Source organism: Penaeus vannamei, chromosome 29 (genome assembly GCF_042767895.1).
Source record: "Penaeus vannamei isolate JL-2024 chromosome 29, ASM4276789v1, whole genome shotgun sequence".
In the NCBI taxonomy this organism is placed as follows: domain Eukaryota; kingdom Metazoa; phylum Arthropoda; class Malacostraca; order Decapoda; family Penaeidae; genus Penaeus; species Penaeus vannamei.
In genome coordinates, this window is record NC_091577.1 from 23,366,199 (window position 1) to 23,386,133 (window position 19,935).

General features: G+C 35.9%; 1 protein-coding gene across 4 annotated transcripts; it reads left to right on the forward strand.

Moving 5' to 3' along the window:
- The first annotated feature begins 906 nt into the window (after positions 1-906).
- Ltn1 (E3 ubiquitin-protein ligase listerin) lies at positions 907-19,640 on the forward strand. 4 transcript variants are annotated; one of them, XM_027364549.2, is made up of 26 exons: positions 907-1,033; positions 2,114-2,393; positions 3,988-4,179; positions 4,340-4,453; positions 4,592-4,744; positions 4,990-5,105; positions 5,314-5,500; positions 5,742-5,915; positions 6,166-6,353; positions 7,252-7,384; positions 7,479-8,165; positions 8,473-8,704; positions 8,875-9,716; positions 9,939-10,057; positions 11,285-11,423; positions 11,559-11,788; positions 12,048-12,213; positions 12,725-12,926; positions 13,674-13,837; positions 16,033-16,224; positions 16,442-16,620; positions 16,929-17,077; positions 17,901-18,118; positions 18,638-18,808; positions 18,914-19,105; positions 19,312-19,640. In XM_027364549.2, the coding sequence occupies exons 2-26, from the start codon at positions 2,349-2,351 to the stop codon at positions 19,369-19,371; spliced, it is 5,244 nt and encodes a 1,747-aa protein (XP_027220350.2). In that variant the 5' UTR covers positions 907-1,033; positions 2,114-2,348; the 3' UTR covers positions 19,372-19,640. The 4 variants fall into 4 exon arrangements, with proteins under 4 accessions (XP_027220350.2, XP_069998614.1, XP_069998612.1 ...); XM_070142511.1 differs by having other exon boundaries at positions 933-1,033; positions 2,297-2,393; XM_070142513.1 differs by lacking the exon at positions 2,114-2,393 and having other exon boundaries at positions 922-1,033.
- Positions 19,641-19,935: the final 295 nt, after the last annotated feature.

A 19,935-nucleotide genomic window follows, 5' to 3' on the forward strand; every position in this document is an offset into this window, starting at 1 on the left:
ATATATATATATATGATTATTTTGCCTATATATAATAGTGATGATAATGATAATGAATAAATAACTGTAAACTGAGATAAAGAGAAAAGTAACACAATAATTTTCTCTTTATTGTCTTCCTAAAATCATCACAGAAATGGGGTGATTTCAAATATCATTTGTGATAATTGTATGAGAAGCTGAATGCTATGTATTTCTAATAAAGTTGCAATAATCATCATCATCTTAAAATCTAAAACTTTGAAGTCTCAGCTTGAATAATATAAGCTCTAATATGCATATTACGAATATGACGCCATGTAATGCCAAATATATTTATGTAAAAGTCAGACAACGTGCCTTTTCAATATCAAGTATTTAAATGCAAAATAACTGATACCTATCTTTCTCAAAAGATATTAATAGTCATAGTTACCTAAATAAATCATGCAACGCCAACCATTTCTGTAGTATGGCAGTGTTTAATGAATATGTATAGAAAATACTGAATAGACATTTTTATGAAATACAAAACATTAATCACGAATAACGATGTGTTGTGGCAAGTCATTTATAATGTCCAAACCTTTAAGTGAGAAAATATATGATAAAGATTATTTAAAACATTTAAGGCCTTCAGAAGAGGTGTGGGAAGGATCATGCGAATAGCAATAATTTAATAAAATACAGATGTTTCTGATTATCCTGTAGGTTAGTGTAGGCCTATGACCCTCCGAGCTTGGGACCCCTCCAAGTTTGAGGGGCCCTGCCTATAATATTTTCAGACATATATGTGTATTTACATTTAGAAATATGTATACACATTCATACATATATAAAACATACTTATATAATGTAAAATAAGTATTTAATATTGTACATCGCTGAATTATTCTGAAATTGCTTAAAACTTTAAAAGGAGGCCCGGAATTTGAGGCTCTTTTGTAGAGGTTAGAGGGCCCCAGTCTAAGTCCGAGCTGTCAATCATTACCCTAGGGACGAAAAGGTTACAATCGGGCCCTGCCTCCGACTACTGATAACAAGATTAACAAACGTAAGTACACTGCGTTCCCCCCAAGCTGATAAGCCATATATGATAAGCCATGGCAACATATGATAACTTCGCACATGAGAAGTAAGGTTTAGAAGCAAAAAGATCTTGGAATTATTTAGGCCACAGCATTTTTTTTTTTTTTTTTTTTTTTTTTGAATAGCGGGCAAGTCTGGTGCTAATGAAATGAGGGAGGGAAAAAATCCCCAGTTCCAAAATAAGACAAGTGTACCTCCTATCCTCCAAAGTAGTAAAGGAGTGTATCAGTTCCAGCCCCACCTGGAGGAAGTACAATTCTGTCTTACTACATCTTCGAGGAGTTGAATGAAAGAAGACAAAGAATTCTTTCAAACAGTATTTGTAATTTTGGAAATCAAAATCGAAAATATTCACGATAGACAATAGACGTGGCTTGACACATGAGAGTAAGGTATTCCTGCCAAATACATCTTATTTTTATTTTTATTTTATTTGAGGTCGGGAGAAACGATACCATACACAATGAATCATGGACAAATTGATTTGTATTTTTTCTATTTCTTTCGCGGACGTCACAATATCGGCGGGAAATTTGAATAAAAAAGATTCGGGATTTTCACTTTTTTCATTTTCCTGGAAATGAATGCCGGCGGACCCGCTATTCAAGAAAAAAAAATTGCTGTGGCCTTACGCATTCATCTCTCCACATGCTCTTAACTTGACACTGATGGCCTAAACTCGATGATATTGTCGCTGGATTTACATACAGGGGAAGCGAGACGGAAAATAGGATTATTAATATACATTACTCATAAAAAATCGTATAATAAGATTTTTGAAATAGAACTATCCAGATGACGTTCTAGAAACAAAACAGTTAATCTGTCTGAAATCCAAAACATATACTAAAAAAATCTTAAACAGATTTATGGAAGTATAATAGTGAATATAATATTATGTAAACATTTTTAACCATTTGTGTGATGTGTTGAGATGCTGTGTGTGGGTTTGTAAATATCAGTGTAGTTTTCTGTGCAGAAAAGTTAGCTTGAATATTTATTTGCTTATGGTTTATTACATGACGAAATACGTGGATGGAATTAGAAAAAATCCGTCTGAGTGATTACATATCCGCATTCACGCTTCTGCGAACGATCTTCCCAAAAGTGAAATACATGTGTAAGAACAGCCAATCAGAATACAGGATTAAAAGTCAATGTAAAAATGAAGCGTTCTTATTGGTCCAAAACATCAGAGTCCGAATCCCAGCCAAGCAACATGTTTCAGCGGCCGATGGAACCACGATAGCCTGTGAGTTTAGATTTAGTAAAAAGCAACGATGGGGAAGGACAAAAGTGCTCAGCGAACCAAAGGAAATAAAAAGGTAGGTAATTATGATTAGCATGAGGTTTTCGTAGCATGTATTGTTCAGTAAATAGGTTGAGTAGATAGCTAATACGAGGATGAAATATTGTTGGTTTCAAGACTTTTGGGCCTTGGGTATTTCACCATGATTTCTCTTGATTGTTGTTCCTCCTTCTCTCAAATAATAATGATTATAAATGAATATTTAGAGGACTATGATTAGGGAGTGTAGATTCTGTGGATTTCGTATTGTCATATATTTTGATTGACAATTTCTGTATGTTAATTGGTAGTAGGCATATTCCCCTTAAAACAAAGTAGATTATTTTAAAACAACTATAGTTATCCACAAGGTAAGTCGTATATGAATATAGGGTATTTGTTGGCGAGAGCAACGCACCCTCCAGAGATTAAGTCCCAAAATCAGGGTATCATGCAAGCCCAAACCAAACACAACCTTTCCAACTTTCTATTTATTTCCTAGACAGGGGAGACAATTCCCCCATGTACCCTCCTTTATTAGCACCGTACCAGCTTACAGAAAACGCTATATTAAGGACTCTGTATCTTATGCCTTATGAGATGGAAGTGTCTATTTTCCTCTAACTGTGCGTCACTCTTTTTGATATTATCAAGGTATAGTTTCCCATAGCCATATATTTCAATTTAAAATTTGTCTGTAATGGACAGAATGACCAAAAATATAGACATTTCATTTATGGCATTACTTTCATGTTGATGATAAGAATGTTGTGCATTACATAATACTTTGATATACATTTACAGAAAAATACGATGACAATTAATAATTGAGGAGAAAAACAGCACTAGAAATAATCTGCACAGGCAAAATATAATGTCATAAATGAAGAAAATAGGTTATGACATATACCATGCAGAAAGTAAGTCCATGGCAATCAGATGTTATATTATCCTGATAGGGAAATACAGCTATCGGATGGGGGACACACTTGCCCACTCCCTAACTAACTCCACATCACAAAATCTATTCAACAATAACTTGCCGTGACTGGGTGTGTAAGGGGAGGGTTGATAGGGGTTGAGCCCCCCCAACATCTTGTTGGAAGCGTTCTCTCCACTTTGTATGCACGGCAAGATAGAGCTGAAGTTCAGAAGTACTAAGTGGACTTAGACTATGGATGGTGCTTTCTGCCACATTTTTCCTTTATTTGTGGCATTACATTTTGTGTCTCCAGTTACTTTCATTTACCTAGAACTGCAACTTTTTGTCCTCTACAAGAATATCATCTTCATTTTGCCCAAAGATTAATACATACAAAAACCATTGCCCAAAATGTACAAACTTACTTTGCCATCCACATGAACAACAAATCATTTTGTGTTTGGGTTCCTCATGGATGCCACAGTTCCTTTTTTGACTAATAATGACAAAAAAGATAAGCTTTCATTACCTGTTTTCATATGAAATAAAAGTTGAAATCAGATAGGTTGTTATCAATATGATAGTAGAAAAGGATACAAATAAAGAAGAAAAGACTCCTCATGAATGCCAGTTGGTCAGTTTGAATATGTCCTCTCTTTTCAATAAATGCGTTCCACAACATGTGATAACCCAAAGTCTTTTCCAACAGCCCTCCAGCAGTGGGAGAATGGCAGAACATCTTGGAGGAGCAACAGGATTTGTGGGTTTCAGTGCCTTACAGGACTTGGGATATGTCCCAGCTGCCTTACAAGGAAGTCCTTCTGATGACAGTACAATATCAGCAGAGTTCCGAGTGGCTTTGCGGAAAATGTCCAAAAAGGATGCCACTACAAAAATCAAGGTGTGTCTGATAGTTAGAAAAGAGATTAAAGATAACTAGGAATTTTTTTATATTATCTCTTTGAAGATGTTATTAATTGTAATCAATGATTTTTGAAAAGTATGTAATAAGGATGAATTCTTTTATGATATAAATGATAATTGGCCTTTTTTGTTAACAGGCATTACAAGAATTTGAAGCTTTATGTGGAAATGGAGATGTAGATTCCATCAAGACAGCTCTTCCCTTTTGGCCTAGACTGTATGCAAAGTTAACCATTGATGTGGAGAGAAGAGTAAGAATTAAAGCACAGTATCTCATGAACAGATTGAAAAATTCATACTGAAACAGCCGTGTAAATTGCTTGCAGACTATACAACTTGGATTGCATAAACCTTTATTATGTAAACCATAATTTGTAACTTTTCCACAGGTGAGAGAGGCTGCCCAGATTGCTCATGGAGCCTTAGTATCACAAGTGGGTAAACAGCTTGCCCCTCATCTTCGTTCTATCATGCCTTCATGGGTAATGGGCATGGTAGATCCACACCCAGCAGCCTCTTCAGCAGCTCTGAAGGCACTTCAGGTTTGATTAACTTTTCTTTTTTTTTCTTTTTTTCTTTCTTATCCTTCTACTGTCTGTCTACTTCTGAATACTTCCCACCAAAAACTCACAAAGGTCATAAATAATACCATGCTATTGGTAGTCTTGTTATGATAATCAGTAGTTAGTATCTATGGATCAAGTCTGAACTTAGAAGTAAGAGTCCCATGCCCAGTCCTTCTGCTCATTCGGGTCCTTTGGAAGTTGATAAATCCTATTTCTGGCAGGATGTCTTCGCTGCAGAGAAGATAGCAGAAGTTATGTTTTTCAGCGGGAAGGAAATTCTTGAGCACATCAAAGACAACCTTTTTATGCAGACACCACAGACCTTATCAGATCCCAAGTAAGTGTCTATACACTCATTATTTTTCAATTTTGCATGTCATTAAGATTGTGTTATCACTAGAATTTTAGTTCATAACATCATAGTATATAAAGGGCATTGGAAAATAGTAACTTTTCTCTTGCATTTCAAAGGATTTTTTTCATATATAAAGTTGGGGGGAAGGCAGTAATGCACTTTCACATAATATCCCCTTCTTCATCCACAGAACGACAGATGAGGAGGACATGAAGAACAAATACATCCATGTTCTTGTTTGTTCCTTGAAAGGCATTTCTCTCCTGCTCACCTACACCACCAGAAATACTCAGAAAAAGTCAGATGTGATTGCATTGGTTCAGCCTCTTATCCAGAATCCCAAATTTTGGAAAATGTCAAAACACAAGCATTCAATGGTGAAAATAATTCCTGTGGTTTTGTGAATTATTGGTCTGCCCTGGCACTAGGTTCTGTTTATATTGAATCATGATGTCTCAGAGTACTATGTGCTATTCTTTTCTTATCATTTAATATCATTTTGAATTGATTTAAAGTGTATATCATTTATATTGATTTCCTCGGTTCTTTTGTTGTCTCAGCAAACAAAACAAAAAAAAATGGTCGCACAGGTAATATTCTGTGAACTTGCAATTTCAGGTAAGAATTGCCTGGTTTTCAACACTGAGCAATATGTTTGAGTATGACTCTGGTCTCCTAAAATGCTACAGCGAAGAAGTGAGTCATGTCATCCTCCCATCACTGGATGACCATGAAGGTGCTGTTTTACCACACATCTGGGTGGCTTTCCTGCACTTGTGTCTCATGTACCCGGTAGGTGATTTCTTTTGTTTTGTTTTGTTTTTCTCTCATAATGTTGGTATGGTAAGAGAATGGAGTCTTAGTGGGTAAAAACAAATATTTGGGTCAATGCCAGTGGCCAAATGAAATTAGATTTTGAAAAAGAGTGAATATAGAGATGCTCAAATTACATTAGGGGAAAGTTTATAGGCTTTAATCATGGTGTTACACAAAATAAATAGATGGGCATATTCATGTGACCTTAACCTTTGTTTACTCCTAGGCACTTTGGCACGAAGGGAACAACAAGTCAGTCTTTAACCGACTGTACTCCGTTCTGCGTGACTGTGGTCGAGGAAGTGCAGCTGAGCTTTACCCTCATTTGTTGCCAATAATAAGCATCATACCAGAGGAAGCAGTAGGAGACAAAACAGCATTTTACATTGACTTTTTCAGAGCATTGTCCACGGGGTATGTTTCAAAGATTACATCATGGATAGTCCTCCTATGTCAGTAGTTATTTATATAATTGTTTCTCTTCTGCCACTTTCAGTGTCATAAAGTTCAAGCATAGTGAATCTTAACATAGTTGATTAGTTTTTGTGAATATGTTATTTATACTTATTCTGAAGACCAGGGGTTTCCAGCATTTTTATGCTATTTCTTGGTAAACTATGCAGCCACCACTGCAATGCTATGTGTACATACATGCACACATACATGCATATATATGTGTGTATATATATATATATATATATATATATATATATATATATATATATATATATATATATATATATATATATATATACATACATACATACATACATACATACATACATACATACATACATACATACATACATACATACATACATACATACATACATACATACATACATACATACATATATACATATATACATACTTACATACATACATACAGACAATATATATATATATATATATATATATATATATATATATATATATATATATATATGTACATACATACATACATACATACATACATATATACATACATGTATACATACATACATATATACATACATACATATATACATACATATATATATACATACATATATATACATACATATATACATACATACATATATACATGCATATATACATACATATATACATATATATATATATAAATATATATATATATATATATATATATATATGAAATATATATATATAAAATATATATATAGAATATATAACTTATAGAATATATATAATATATATAGATAGATAGATAAATATATATTTATGTGTGTGTGTGTGTGTTTATGTAAATAGATAATGCATGGATCTTAACACTCAAACTTTATATTTCCAGTTTGAACAAGAGCAGAATGTCTCTAAGCAGCAGGGACATCCATGCCATACTAAAGGCACTGTTCGAGTGCCTGAAATATGTCAGCATGAATAAAACTGATGCTTCACTTTGGGAAATTCTTATGAAATATCAGGTAAAACTGATCAAACACTTTATGCAGAAATCCTGTTATATATTTGATATGTAGGATTTTGGAGTTACTGGTTTTAATGGAATTCCTTTTTCAGATTATAGAACCACTCAAGTTATCCTTCAGCGACACACCAGCTCTAAGCACCTCAAACCTTTATCGTGAAGTGTCAGAGCTCTTGCGGTTTTGGACATGGAAATCTCACACAGAAGAGAACCAGGAGGCTATAGGAAACCTTCTTGCACTGTTTTGGAAAAATTTTATCCCAGAATGTGAAACATGTATACAGAAAGGAAATGAAGCGACTCTCTCCAAAATGAAAGACTTCTTTACCATCCTACGGGACCCTGCATCCAAGTTCACCAGCAGAAGAGAAGGAGTCCGGTTTACAGATGAAAGCAAGAAAGTCAGTGTAGACATGAAAGAGGAGGAAGATAGTGCCAACCAAAAGAAGAAAGAGCAGGTGTTCTTGGAGCATGCTGCCAAAAATATTGCTCTACTCACTGTCACATGTCATGTTGCCTTTTTGGAAACCAAGAGTACGTCAGTATACAAAATCTTTGCCACCCTCTTGTCATCTTTCCCATCAGATAGAGTTTATACCTTGCTGTTGAACAAGCAGGATGAGGAAAAGGTCAGCAAACTAGAGCTAATGGAAGAGATCATCCAGCCTAAATTAGAAATTCAGAATCCATCTTTGGCAGAACACACTGTTGACATTTTCATGGGTGTGTATACACTCATGTCTCCAGAGGAGCAGAAGTTAGTCCTTCTTGAAAGCAAGGTTTGTGATACCTGATGAATTTTATCCATTTAGTTAGAATTTGCATATTTTTAGATATAGAATTGAACATAAATAGAAGTTTTAAAGTGATAGAGTTATAGGAACAGACATATAGATTGTGGATTGACCTCTTTGTTGTTTTTAGTTATTTGTGCCATTTGCATCATAATTTTTTGGATGTACCTAGTTTGAATTAATGTACTAAAGAAAAAAAATCCCATCTTCCTCATTCAAGGAATTTATTTACAAGCTGCTTCTCAGACACTACAGAGCCAGCTTGTGTAATGATTTCTTTCATGATTTCCAGATTTCTTGGTCTATAAGTGTTTTGCGACGGTTGCTAGAGAAGATGACAGAAAGGAGAGATACAGATCAAGTAGCAATGTCATGGCTTTTGTCAGCACAGCTGGGCAACCGACTTATTCAGCTAGTGGAACAGCTGTGTGGCTCCACCAAATCTAAGAGTGTTGCTCAGTATTCTCAGGATGAGGAACTTGTTACACTGTTCAACTTCGTGTTGAGTAATGGAAATAAGAAAGGTATTTACAGTTCTTGCTGGATTGTAGGTTGTTGATATCTTGAAGCCTTTGAGTATTATATATTTTTCTAGATTAAAAAAAAATATGGAGACATAAATCCAAGACCAAAGGGCAAAACATTATTCTAAAGGTGTATTTATAGGATCTTTATTTTTTTTCTTATCCAACAGACCACATCATTGCCATGGAATATGTATCCCAGATTCTCAAGAATCTAAGCTTCAATCTAAAACTTGGTGAAGACTCAGAACCTGAAGACCAGATGGTGCAGTTGGTGGCTAATCTTGCCAGCCAGTTGTTCAGCAGCTATGTTTGTTGGCAAACAACAGGAATACAAGAGTTCATGAGGTCCTTGTTTCTTCTGCAGTGTCAGTCATGGAAATCACTATCCGAGCAGACTGTTAGTACCCTTAAGTCTACCTTCCTGAAGGCTTTCAGTGGTCTTATTGCTTCATTAGTCAAGGAGGACTCAGCCAAGCTTCTTGAGGATGGAAGTTGTCTTAGGTCCACTCTCAAAGACATTAAGCAGATAATTATGGAGGATAAAAGTTCCTTCAATCTAACCATGAGGATGGCCATGCTTACAAAAAACCTCTTATCACTGGTATACGAGCAGGTGAAGACACAAGAAGTTTGTGGTATTATGTTGGACCACAGCATAATACAGGCTCTGCTAGAAATCCTGGCTCCAACAGAAGGCTGTTGGGTACAAATGGAGGAGCAACTCTCCCCATTGTACATGGCTCCAGCTATACTACAGGGAAGCATAGCCTTTAGTGAGTTCCCATTCCCAAAGAAGATGCAGGAAACTGTAGTATGGGATCATAAACACACAAGGATATCCATGTTCTTCTGTGATCTGTTGCTCTTTGTGTGTAAGCAAAAGAATGCTGAGGTCTTAGAGGAGGAGGAGGAAGTCTCGCTGGGTCAATATACACACCTTGTGGTTTCAGCTCTTCACTCAGCATGCCATGCCACTGTAGTGCAGGAACTGTACAATGCTCTCAGTAATGTAAGTATGATTCCTATCACAAAGTGGTATAATTTAGAATATAGTACTTGTGTAATGCAATACTAGTATATTGAATTTATCAAAAGAGATGATCATATAGAGAAAAGAGAAAGAAGTTAACCTTTCACTTTTCAGAACAAGCCTTAGGGAGCTACATAAAACATGGTAGCTCTTATCAAATCAATATTTCACAAGAATATCTAATTTTTCTGTACATAACAGCACTCGGTGTCAGATGATGTAAAGGCTGGTACCACAAAACTAAATGACGACATGGGAGCATTGTTGAAGCTGTTAAATCAAGGCAACAAGCGGCTTATTACCAAACAGATACGAGACAGGTAATGTAAAAGGAGATTGTACTGTGACCATAGATATTACCATGGTGGGAAGTTGATTTTGTTGACATTTGAAAGATATGATAACTCCAAGTTCTTCAGAAGTCATTATCATCAGTACTTCTCACAATAGTACTTTCTTCTTCATAGGGAGTTGTGCATATTGTTTAGAAGATTTATGTTAATATATGTAAGTTTAGTTTGTTGATGGTCTTCACACATAGCTGGCTCCATAAATACTTAACCACCAATGAGTCAGTTACTAGTACAACCTGTCTCACCTGTTGACCTTTTTCCTTGATTTCAGAAATATTTTCTTTATCCATATATTACTGTTAGTAATGTTTACTCATTGGATCAGATGTCTTGCATCCCACGTAGCCCAAAATCCAGGCATGAGTAGTACATGAGTGGCAACTCTCCTGGTTGTGTGGTTTGTTGGCCCACCCTACACAAACACATATGTACAGTCAAGACTCATACTTCCCCTCAATGTTATATCATTTTTTGCATAAGTGTTTTTTGTTTTTTTGGTTTTTGTCATATTCCAAGGCTTATATTTGTCATTTAATATACTTTATCAAGATGGTAATAGACTATTTTCCTTACGCACACACCATTATCTCCCAAGATAGTCTATAATTCTCTGCAATAACAGTAACAATGAGTAACTTTTTGTTATGTGTGTCTTTTTTGTGTTTTGGTAATAGTCAGTATCCTGTTGTCCACCCTGCACAGCCAGTCATGGCGGTCAGAAATAGAATGCTGAGCATGCAAATAGTGTCCTCCCAGAGCCCTTCCTAAATTCCCACTGAGACTAATGCACTCATACCAAGTCATTACTGCCAAAATTCTCTTGACAGCATCTTCCCATATTCAGATTACTCAGCCCTCAGCCAAGTTTTTTGTGATGTGATGGTCGCATCCCCCAGATCCAAGAGCTTGATAACAATAATAACACCATATATATTGATAGCATTCTCAAGGCCTACTAATTGATTCTTTGGTGGCAAAGCACTTGGAGATGTGTGTGTAGAGACATTTCACAAATTACTGTAGTGAACCCTACATTTTTGCAATGGCATTAGGGGGGTGGGAAAAATGTGGCATTTTAAAATCAGTATTTATCCCTTGCCAATCATAGGTATGCAGGATAAATTAATAAATTCTGTATAATCTTCATTATCTAGTGTTAATAGCTTAACTGTAATTTCTCATGACTTAAAACAGGTGTAGTGACGGAAGCAGTGCTTGGTGTGTGACACTTGTAAAAGTTCTAAATATTTGGATGAAAGCAGAGGATGTCAACATTATGCGATTGTTGAATGGCATTGAGGAATCTGCTCTTGGATACATAGCAACTAAACAGGTGATTCACCATATCAGCATGTTGGCAATAACTGGATTTTATATTCTTTATATTCTAATTCTGTATTAATTTTGCATGATATATGAGATGGTCCTCTTGCAGATTTCATTAATAATTATCCCTTTGTATTTGCAGTCACTCCTGCCTTTGCTGCCAAATGAACCCCTGATGGACATTTTAGCAGAGGAGATGGGGAAACTTAGTAGCCTAGAGGATAGTCCCTACTTGGCTACCCCATGTATCTCACTCATTACAACAGCTTTGAGTCACGTGCCTTCCACTGTCACAAAAGATGTCATCGGCTCCTTATTCTCTGTGCTGACACAGTGGAGAGAAAATGCTGATAATATATTCCTATATGCAACGTAAGTCAATCTATAGAAGAATGATAGTTTTGTCTCCTGTATTTACAAAATTTATGTGTTAATCTAGAATTAGATCCTCCTTTGATTATCATAGGTTAGAAACTTCCAAATATTTTTTGTTGCTGAGACTTTAATTTCTGTCTTTTCATTACTAAGTTGTTTTTTAACAACTGCAGGTAATTCATGAGAAGAAATAAGATCAGGAGGTATTATTTACCGTTGAAAAATTGTATTCATTGTCTGATTCTCACTCTTTCAGGGATATCTCAGGAATGGCATGGGAGGATGTAGTGTTTACGTGTTCACTGGTTCGACTGGTGACTGTCTTGGTGAATAGACACTCTATACACCTTGAGGCTCAGCATTGGGATTTCATCCTTTGTTCTCTGTGCTCTTGGGCTCAGTCACTTGAAGAATCCAGATTGGTGAGATTGAGAAATTTGTTTGGTTATACCTGTACACTTGTATACCCATAGTTTGTGTTAACCCATTGGATCCATGATTGTCATATCCTGGGAAATTTTGATACAGCATAATATGAACCTTGTAAAAGGGCAAACAGCAAGAAATATATATGCAGAAAAAGATATTGTCTAATAAGACCACACACAATTATTTGCGTGGGTCTGGTCTACATGTCACACATCTGGGAGAGTCAGCACTTGTGTGACTCTCCCAGATGGATTTTAGTCTGTGTGTGGGCTGTGAGGCAAGTGGATCCAATGGATTATTATAAATACATTGGTATATACAGATGTATTTAAGTATATGTTGGTTCATTTTTATATAAAAAGATAATGTATCTTTCATATAATTACAATGTATTGCTCTTTTTTAAGTGTGTATCATTATTTTGACAGATAATGCCCTAGGGTTTTAGACATGAAAAGAAAAGGAAGATAATAATAGTAACTTTTTTTTCTCCCATATTCACAGAGCATTAGTGTAGAGACAGTGTCAGGAACATTCACTTGTGCAGTGAGCAAGTGCGCAGGATGTGTCAGTGAGGTGATGGAAAATCTGAAAGCTAATCCTGACCTCCAGAAGTCCTATCCCCCCAACCTCCTGGAGGACTGGAAGGAGTTCTTTTCTGCTTCGATATATAATTCCCTTTTACCTATTTTCATAGAAGTTGCTGGTGAGTATTGTTGACGTAAGAAGGTCAGATCTCTGGATTTTCTTTTGTAGATAGATGACAGGTGTGCTTAAAGCCCATAAACATGTATTTGCTGTAGTGGAGAGAATTACCTCCTTTTTTATTTCTTATTATTTTTATTTTTATTCTTATGATGATTTAGAATTGACAGTCTTATTTGATTATTTATTTAGACAACATTTTTAGTTTTTCATTTGATTGTTTCTTTCTTTCATAGATATAGAAGTAAATATGATTATTCAGTATTAAGTTCAGAATTGAATGCTGCAGTGTACTGGTTCAGATACATTGTTATGCTGAAGCAATGACAATCAGCCAGTGTGCTTTCACATACAAATCATGTTTTGTATCTTTTGATGTATAGTACTTATACACCAATGTAAAAAATGCATGTGCTCTTAGACATCATTCTATATATGTACCTCCTATTTAACAAATAAGGTTTAGGCCTTTAGGTTTTCATTGATTTCATATTCTTTAATACTGTTAGTCATACTGTTATTTACAAATGTTATATCCATGTATCCATTTTATTTTAGAGTAATAAAACCCTGGTATTTTGTTTGTTGCAAAATCACGCTGAATAATTCAGTTAGTGTCTGCATTAGAGTCAAATCCTAATCCCTTACCCAGAGGTAAGGCTGTTATGATCATATAGTTATATATCTGTACAAAGTTAGAGGCATCTGCATATAGTACCATTGATTTAAATTTGATTATCTTTTTCAGCCTCTTACAACACAACACCAACAGTAATTCTTTATGGAGTATGCCGAGCCCTTTGTATTGGTGTGTGCCGAGCAGGAACTGATGAGTTAGCTAACCACACATTGCCAGCACTCTTTAATGCTGATGATGCTGAAGCTGATCTCAAGCTACCAGATTCAGAGCAGGTGTGTAAATGAATGGAAGTTATTTTATTTTAATATTTATGGCAATTATCAGTTTGGAATAGGAAGTTTTCTTTTATAAGATGACATTCATGGTGGCCTAGTATCCAACCTACTACCTGCCTTCCATTAACTCATCGGATCCTGGTACTTTGCAGCATACTTGTACCAAAATCTTAGCATTAGGCTTCAATGAATGGTGACTTTCCTGGATGTGTGGCTTGTAATCCCTAACCACACAAATACTCGCATATGATATTAAGACACCTTGCCTCATCTTTGTGGTGATCGATGCATTTTTGCCGTTTTTATGAGGTCTATATTTTGTTATAACAAGGAGACTCCATATATTCTCTCATTAAGTAGCTTTGTGTTTTTTTTTTTTTTCTTTTCTTTTCTTTTATTCAGTTTTATATAAAATACCCAATACACTAGCAATAGTGATCAGGAAGAGGAATAGGCATGATTGGAGAGTAAACTCCACCTTGTGGACCAGTGGAAATCCTGCAGGAGCTCATGAATGAGCCTCTTCTTGAAGGCCCATTATGTCATTCTTACTCCAATTGCTTTGTGCACTCTTGACAAGCCATCCCCATCATCTGACATTTGCAACAATTTCCCATTAGGAAACATACCCATCACCAGCCTTTCAGAAAAAAAAATCCATGACAAGACATTCCTATTACCTGCCCCTTTGCTAATTTTTTTCATGACAATACGTTCAGTTGTTTTCTCTGCCTCTGCAAAGATATGCTAACCATATCTCAGGAGGCAGGCCAGTGGCTCTTCTCCAGTGTCCTACAACCTCATCTTTCCATTTAGCAATGGATGAAAATAATTTGTACGTGTTCAGTGTGTGGTGGCCATGTTTATTAGTGCCTACTGTGTAAATAGCTCTTTCCCAAAAGGGATTACACAAAATCTTGCCTTTGCACCCGACTTTTCAGCACCACCTCAGTGATATTCTCCTGTTGTCTACCTCATCCTCTAAGTTGGACATTGAATCTCTTCAAGGCAAGCAGTGGCACCTGCCTCTCTGATTTGCATGTTTTTACAATAAAGTTCTTGTGTGAAGTCAGTCCAGCCCACACTGCCCTTTACTCTTTATTAATCCAGGGGCATCATTTCAGCTTTTTCTAGGGGGGCAAGGTTGGCAAGCAATCTGAGCACAATCAGTTTCCAATCTGCTTTGAACACCCCAGAGAATTTTTTTTTTAATAGTTATTCTCAGAGTATTTCTAAGCTACTACCAGAGTTATATATGTGCAAATTAAGGAAAAATAATTGTAAGAGTGTAGCCCTTGGATGAGGAGGAGCAATTACCTCCCCAGCCACCCTCTTGCCCAATTGATACCCCTGCCCCAGTGATCCAGATAAGGTAACCATCATGTCATGAAAAAATTTGGCTTGAGGGGCAGGTAACATGAACATGCCATCATTTGGATAAGGGCCGGGGTGACGGGAACTTGCCATCATGAGAATTCCACCTGAAAGCAGGGGTGATAGGAATGACTCGCCACAATTGCAAACGGCTATAGGAGGCATGACTGGAAGAGTGCCAGCTCCAGGGAGGACATTATTTCTATGCTCAGGCTCCTATTCCTGCCCACTATGACCAGTAGCACAGGTTGTATTATGTGATATTGAATATATATTTTTTTAATTGAAACTAACGCAACTAACGATCTGGAGAAAGCAAATCTAATGACAAATATAAACACTGGAAAATTAAAAAAAAAAAACGTTTATGAGAGAGAGAAAGAGAGAGAGAGAGAGAGAATAACATTGCAGTGGGGAAACACTGGGTCTTGGCACCACACACAAATGTTCATATGCACCCGGCCTACAAGCCACACACTCGTCAGAGTGGCCACTTAAGTAAGCCTAATGCCCATATTTTAGCTGACGTGTGGTCAGTGAAGCATCAGGATCCAAGGGGTTAAAGTATAGTTCTAACTGAGGATTAGCAAGTGGTTGATGTGATATGGTGATGATGTAATATTAGGCACTAGTATGAAACTCCATGTTTCCCTTGCTTTTACCAAAGGTCTTCAGCTTCACTAATATCAAAAGAAAACTAGATTTTTTTACATTTTCTTAAAGGCTCTTACCTTTAGTAATTCAATTAAAATATCAGTAAATGAGACATCTGTCAAAATGCAAATATTACAAATGTTAAACTTGGGTTATTTTCACAGATTCTGCTGAACCATCTTGCCCCTTTGCTTGTGTGTTCTCATCCACCCACACAATATGCAGCCTACAGTATGCTCAGCACAGCACTCCCAGGCATCATGGAGCAGTGGGAGAAGAACAAGACTGTAATTAAAGAAGAAGAAGACATTTCTCAGCGACCTCTGCCATATGCCATAACCAGGTGTATTATGGAGGTAAGAAAATATGCCAGCTGTGAAGAATGCATTTTGGGAAATAATATTGTGCAGTCTTGCCTTTCTATTCCTTCTTGTTCATATAGACACATGAATATACATCAGTTAGTGTATATTTATGATGGGAATTGTGTTTATGCTTTTCATCATTGTATATTCCCTGTTTGGAATTTTTGATGGTGTTACCTTCCCTTTCTATTTTTGCCATTTGTTTCAGTGTGGCAGCATTGTAGAGGCATCCCTAGCAGACAAGGAAATGGGTGATGAGTGTATTGTGGTTCCATACACAGATAGCCACATATACATTGCTGGCTACCTGCTGGCTTGGAGGCTTGCTCTGAATGCCCTTACTCATGCTTCAGACGCCAACCAACACCAGTACTCTGCTTACTTTAGGTATGTGGTAACATAAATTATTTGTATCTAGTGTTCTGTTGTAATGTTGGCTATGGAAGTAAATCATACATTTAGGAATAAGATGTGTTTGAAGAGAAGAAAATGATAAGAACAGATGAAAATAAAAGAAGTTCTCTGTTTTGATATCCCTTTCTATTTATTGAAAAATGCTTTTCAGAGGTGTATTGGTGTGCACATGAATAGCGATCTAGAGAGTTCATGTTTATGAGCGGAAATAAAATTGATCGATATACTCCTATTTCACCTTGATAACATATTTGATATTTTCCCCTCATTTATCTTTGCAGACAGTCAAATCTCTTGCAAAAATTGTTATGCAACCTCTTCAAGTTGATGCCCCGAGCTCCTCTGGTCGAAAGGGTGAAGCAAGACAATGGAAAGGAGGATAAGGTGCCATCAACTATGTTCAGCACGGAACTCCACATTAACCCTACAAGTGAGGAAAAATAGAGATGGTGATGTAGGCATAGTTAAAGTTATTTTATTTCTAATTGTAAATATATGATGTAGGCATACTTGAAGTTATTTTAGATTTATGTGTAAAATGTCCTTGACTCACTTTTTATCATCATTATAATCAAGTCTAAGATGCATTTGATAGGTTAGTGATTATGGACTAGCTGGTGGTACCAATTATTTAATAAATGACAGGTTGGTACTGATAATTATTTGAAAGACAGTGATATTATTTACACAGGTTGCAATCAGTCAGCCATCACCAACAATTTATGTGCTCTCTTGCCTGAATACATAAAAAGTCTGGTAGAAATTACGTTTTTCCCCTTTTGCATATTTTTTTCTTGTGGACGTACTAAATGTTCTTGAAAGTTATATGTTGTGTAATGAATCTGAACCCAATTTTCATTTTTTTAGTGGCTATGAGGGAATGAGATCTTTCATGAGTAGAGAATTAACCCTACACTCATGTGGCCTAAGTTTCTGTGTATCAATTATTCCGGCAACTACTAGTACCTGTCTAGCTTTTCTGGCAAGATGTTTGCTATACAAACCTGGACTGTCCACTTGCTTGCTAGAGTGAGTCATGATATGTATACATGTTTCCCATCAAAATGGTAGGTTAGGTTAGGTTAGGTTATATCCGTTTCCTGGCGAGCCTGTCAGGAAGGGGATATAATAGGAGTTTCTTGGGGAAAGAAATTACAATTTTATTAATAAATAGAATATTAAAAATGTGGAGAATTTGCTTATGAAATCAAATCTGTCCATACTAAATATTTTTTCTCTGTTTGTTTCTCCAGCCAAAGTAACTTCAAGGCTTGTAGCTCATCTAGCATGCAAGGTCTATTATGATTGCACAAGCCGTATCCCTGCGGCCGTAAGACAGTGGTTCATAAGCTTGGAGAGACATTTCCAGCAAGTTGTTGACCCCTTCACTGCTACATATGTATCTCCCTTGTTGATCGCACAAGAAATGGCAGCTGTAAGCAATTCATTTATGAAATTTGATAATATGACGGTAAGTAGAGATTGTCCTGACACTATTTAAATTGTAGGCATTTCTTTTAATGAAACTGATCAGCCCTTTGTCTTTCTTAGCATCCTTTTCATCTTAATTATTTTCAGTAATTTGCTATCGATTCTCATTTACCTAAATATTAAACTTTATTTTAAATTGCCATTTAACATGATTGTCAGTTAACACTGATATTTATTTGTGACCAGATCTTTTTTACTACTTTGCATACTTGCATAATAATAATGATTCAAACTTATGTCGTACATTTGTTTTTACCTACAAGTATTTTTACAGCTCAAATTTTTCAAAATAGTATTTACTTTTTTTTTTTGAGCCAGGGCTATCTGCATTACAGCAAATATTTTGAATTACTAAAATACACATATCCTTTTAGCCTACATTTAGCAATATCTAAAGACGTGAAAAATTATAAACTAAATTATTAAGTGTTTATGAAGATTTAAGTGAAGAAAATGGATATGTCAGAATTAACTTGCATGATTTATCTTCCACCCATAGGTGAAAGCTCGCACAGGTGCAAGGGAAGTGGTGGCCACATACACCATAGATGAGGCTAGCATGGAGATAGTTCTCCGAATGGCACCCAACCATCCTTTGTCCACCATTGTTGTTGAGGACCACCGAAGACTTGGAGTTTCAGTTGCTCAGTGGCGAAATTGGTTGCTTGGGGTAAGCATTTAATCTCATTTGATATTGTCTATTTATTGTCTGCCATATTGATAATCACAGGTGATCTGATGGTACCCTGACATACCTTTACTATCTTACTTTCAGCTAAACACAATGCTTTCCCACCGCAACACGCCTCTAATGCAGTCTCTAGCCTTCTGGAAGAAGAATGTGGACCAGAAGTTTGAGGGCATTGAGGAATGTTATATTTGCTACTATGTTTTACATGGAACCAACCACCAACTACCGAAACTCCTGTGCAGGACCTGCAAGAAGAAGTTCCACTCAGCCTGTCTTGTAAGTAGATATCTATGTTTGTTTGTTTTTTTCATTCGCAAAGGTTAGCATCCATAAAATATAGCTGGTAATATTTTGGTTGTGGATAAGATGCTTTTTAAAGATTGTATTGAATTTTTAATTGCTTGTTATGATGTTGAAATCTCTTTAAAAGCTAAAAATATGCATTCAGCATGATAATTATATAATTCTTCTTTTCTTTTCAGTACAAATGGTTCAATAGCAGTAACAATTCAACATGTCCATTGTGTAGGGCTCTGTTTTAGTATAAATGCCATATATATTCTTTTGTGCTTGAATATTTTTATGTTAAAAATGTGGCCTTGAGTAGTAATGTGGATTGTCAATATCATTTTATTTAGTCATGCACAGGTTGTTTTATTTATTCCTAGATTAGTGTCAGACATGACTAGGTAAATTTACAAATATAAGAATATATTCTGTTGATAATGGAAAATGACGCAGGACTTTTGTTGTTTAAATATAACAAGGTATTGTTATATTGTAATATTGAAATTAAACATTATTTTCCAAACATTTTTTTATTCTATCCTTGAAATCTGTTATAATCTGGAGAGACCATCTTTTATACTGTAAGTAATCAATTATATTTTTTTTAGAAGAATAATCATTTAACCCATCAGCGACGGGTAAAAATTTTGTCAAGTTTACATATGCGCTGGCTTGTTGGCGCGCACCGGCAGTTTCCTGTTTGCGCCCGGCTCGATCGGTAGTTTGCGAGCGACATATAGCACCTAAAAGCTTTTATTTTGCTAAAATTTATAAAAATATTAAAATTTTGAAGGTTTACCTTCACTTTAGGTGCCATT

Bases quoted from the DNA above. Each gene is read 5' to 3' on its own strand.
- Ltn1 (XM_027364549.2), top strand. From the start codon at position 2,349: ATGGGGAAGGACAAAAGTGCTCAGCGAACCAAAGGAAATAAAAAG. The intron at 16,621-16,928 runs GTATGTGGTAAC...TTATCTTTGCAG, and splicing joins CAGTACTCTGCTTACTTTAG to ACAGTCAAATCTCTTGCAAA. The intron at 18,119-18,637 runs GTAAGTAGAGAT...TTCCACCCATAG, and splicing joins TGAAATTTGATAATATGACG to GTGAAAGCTCGCACAGGTGC.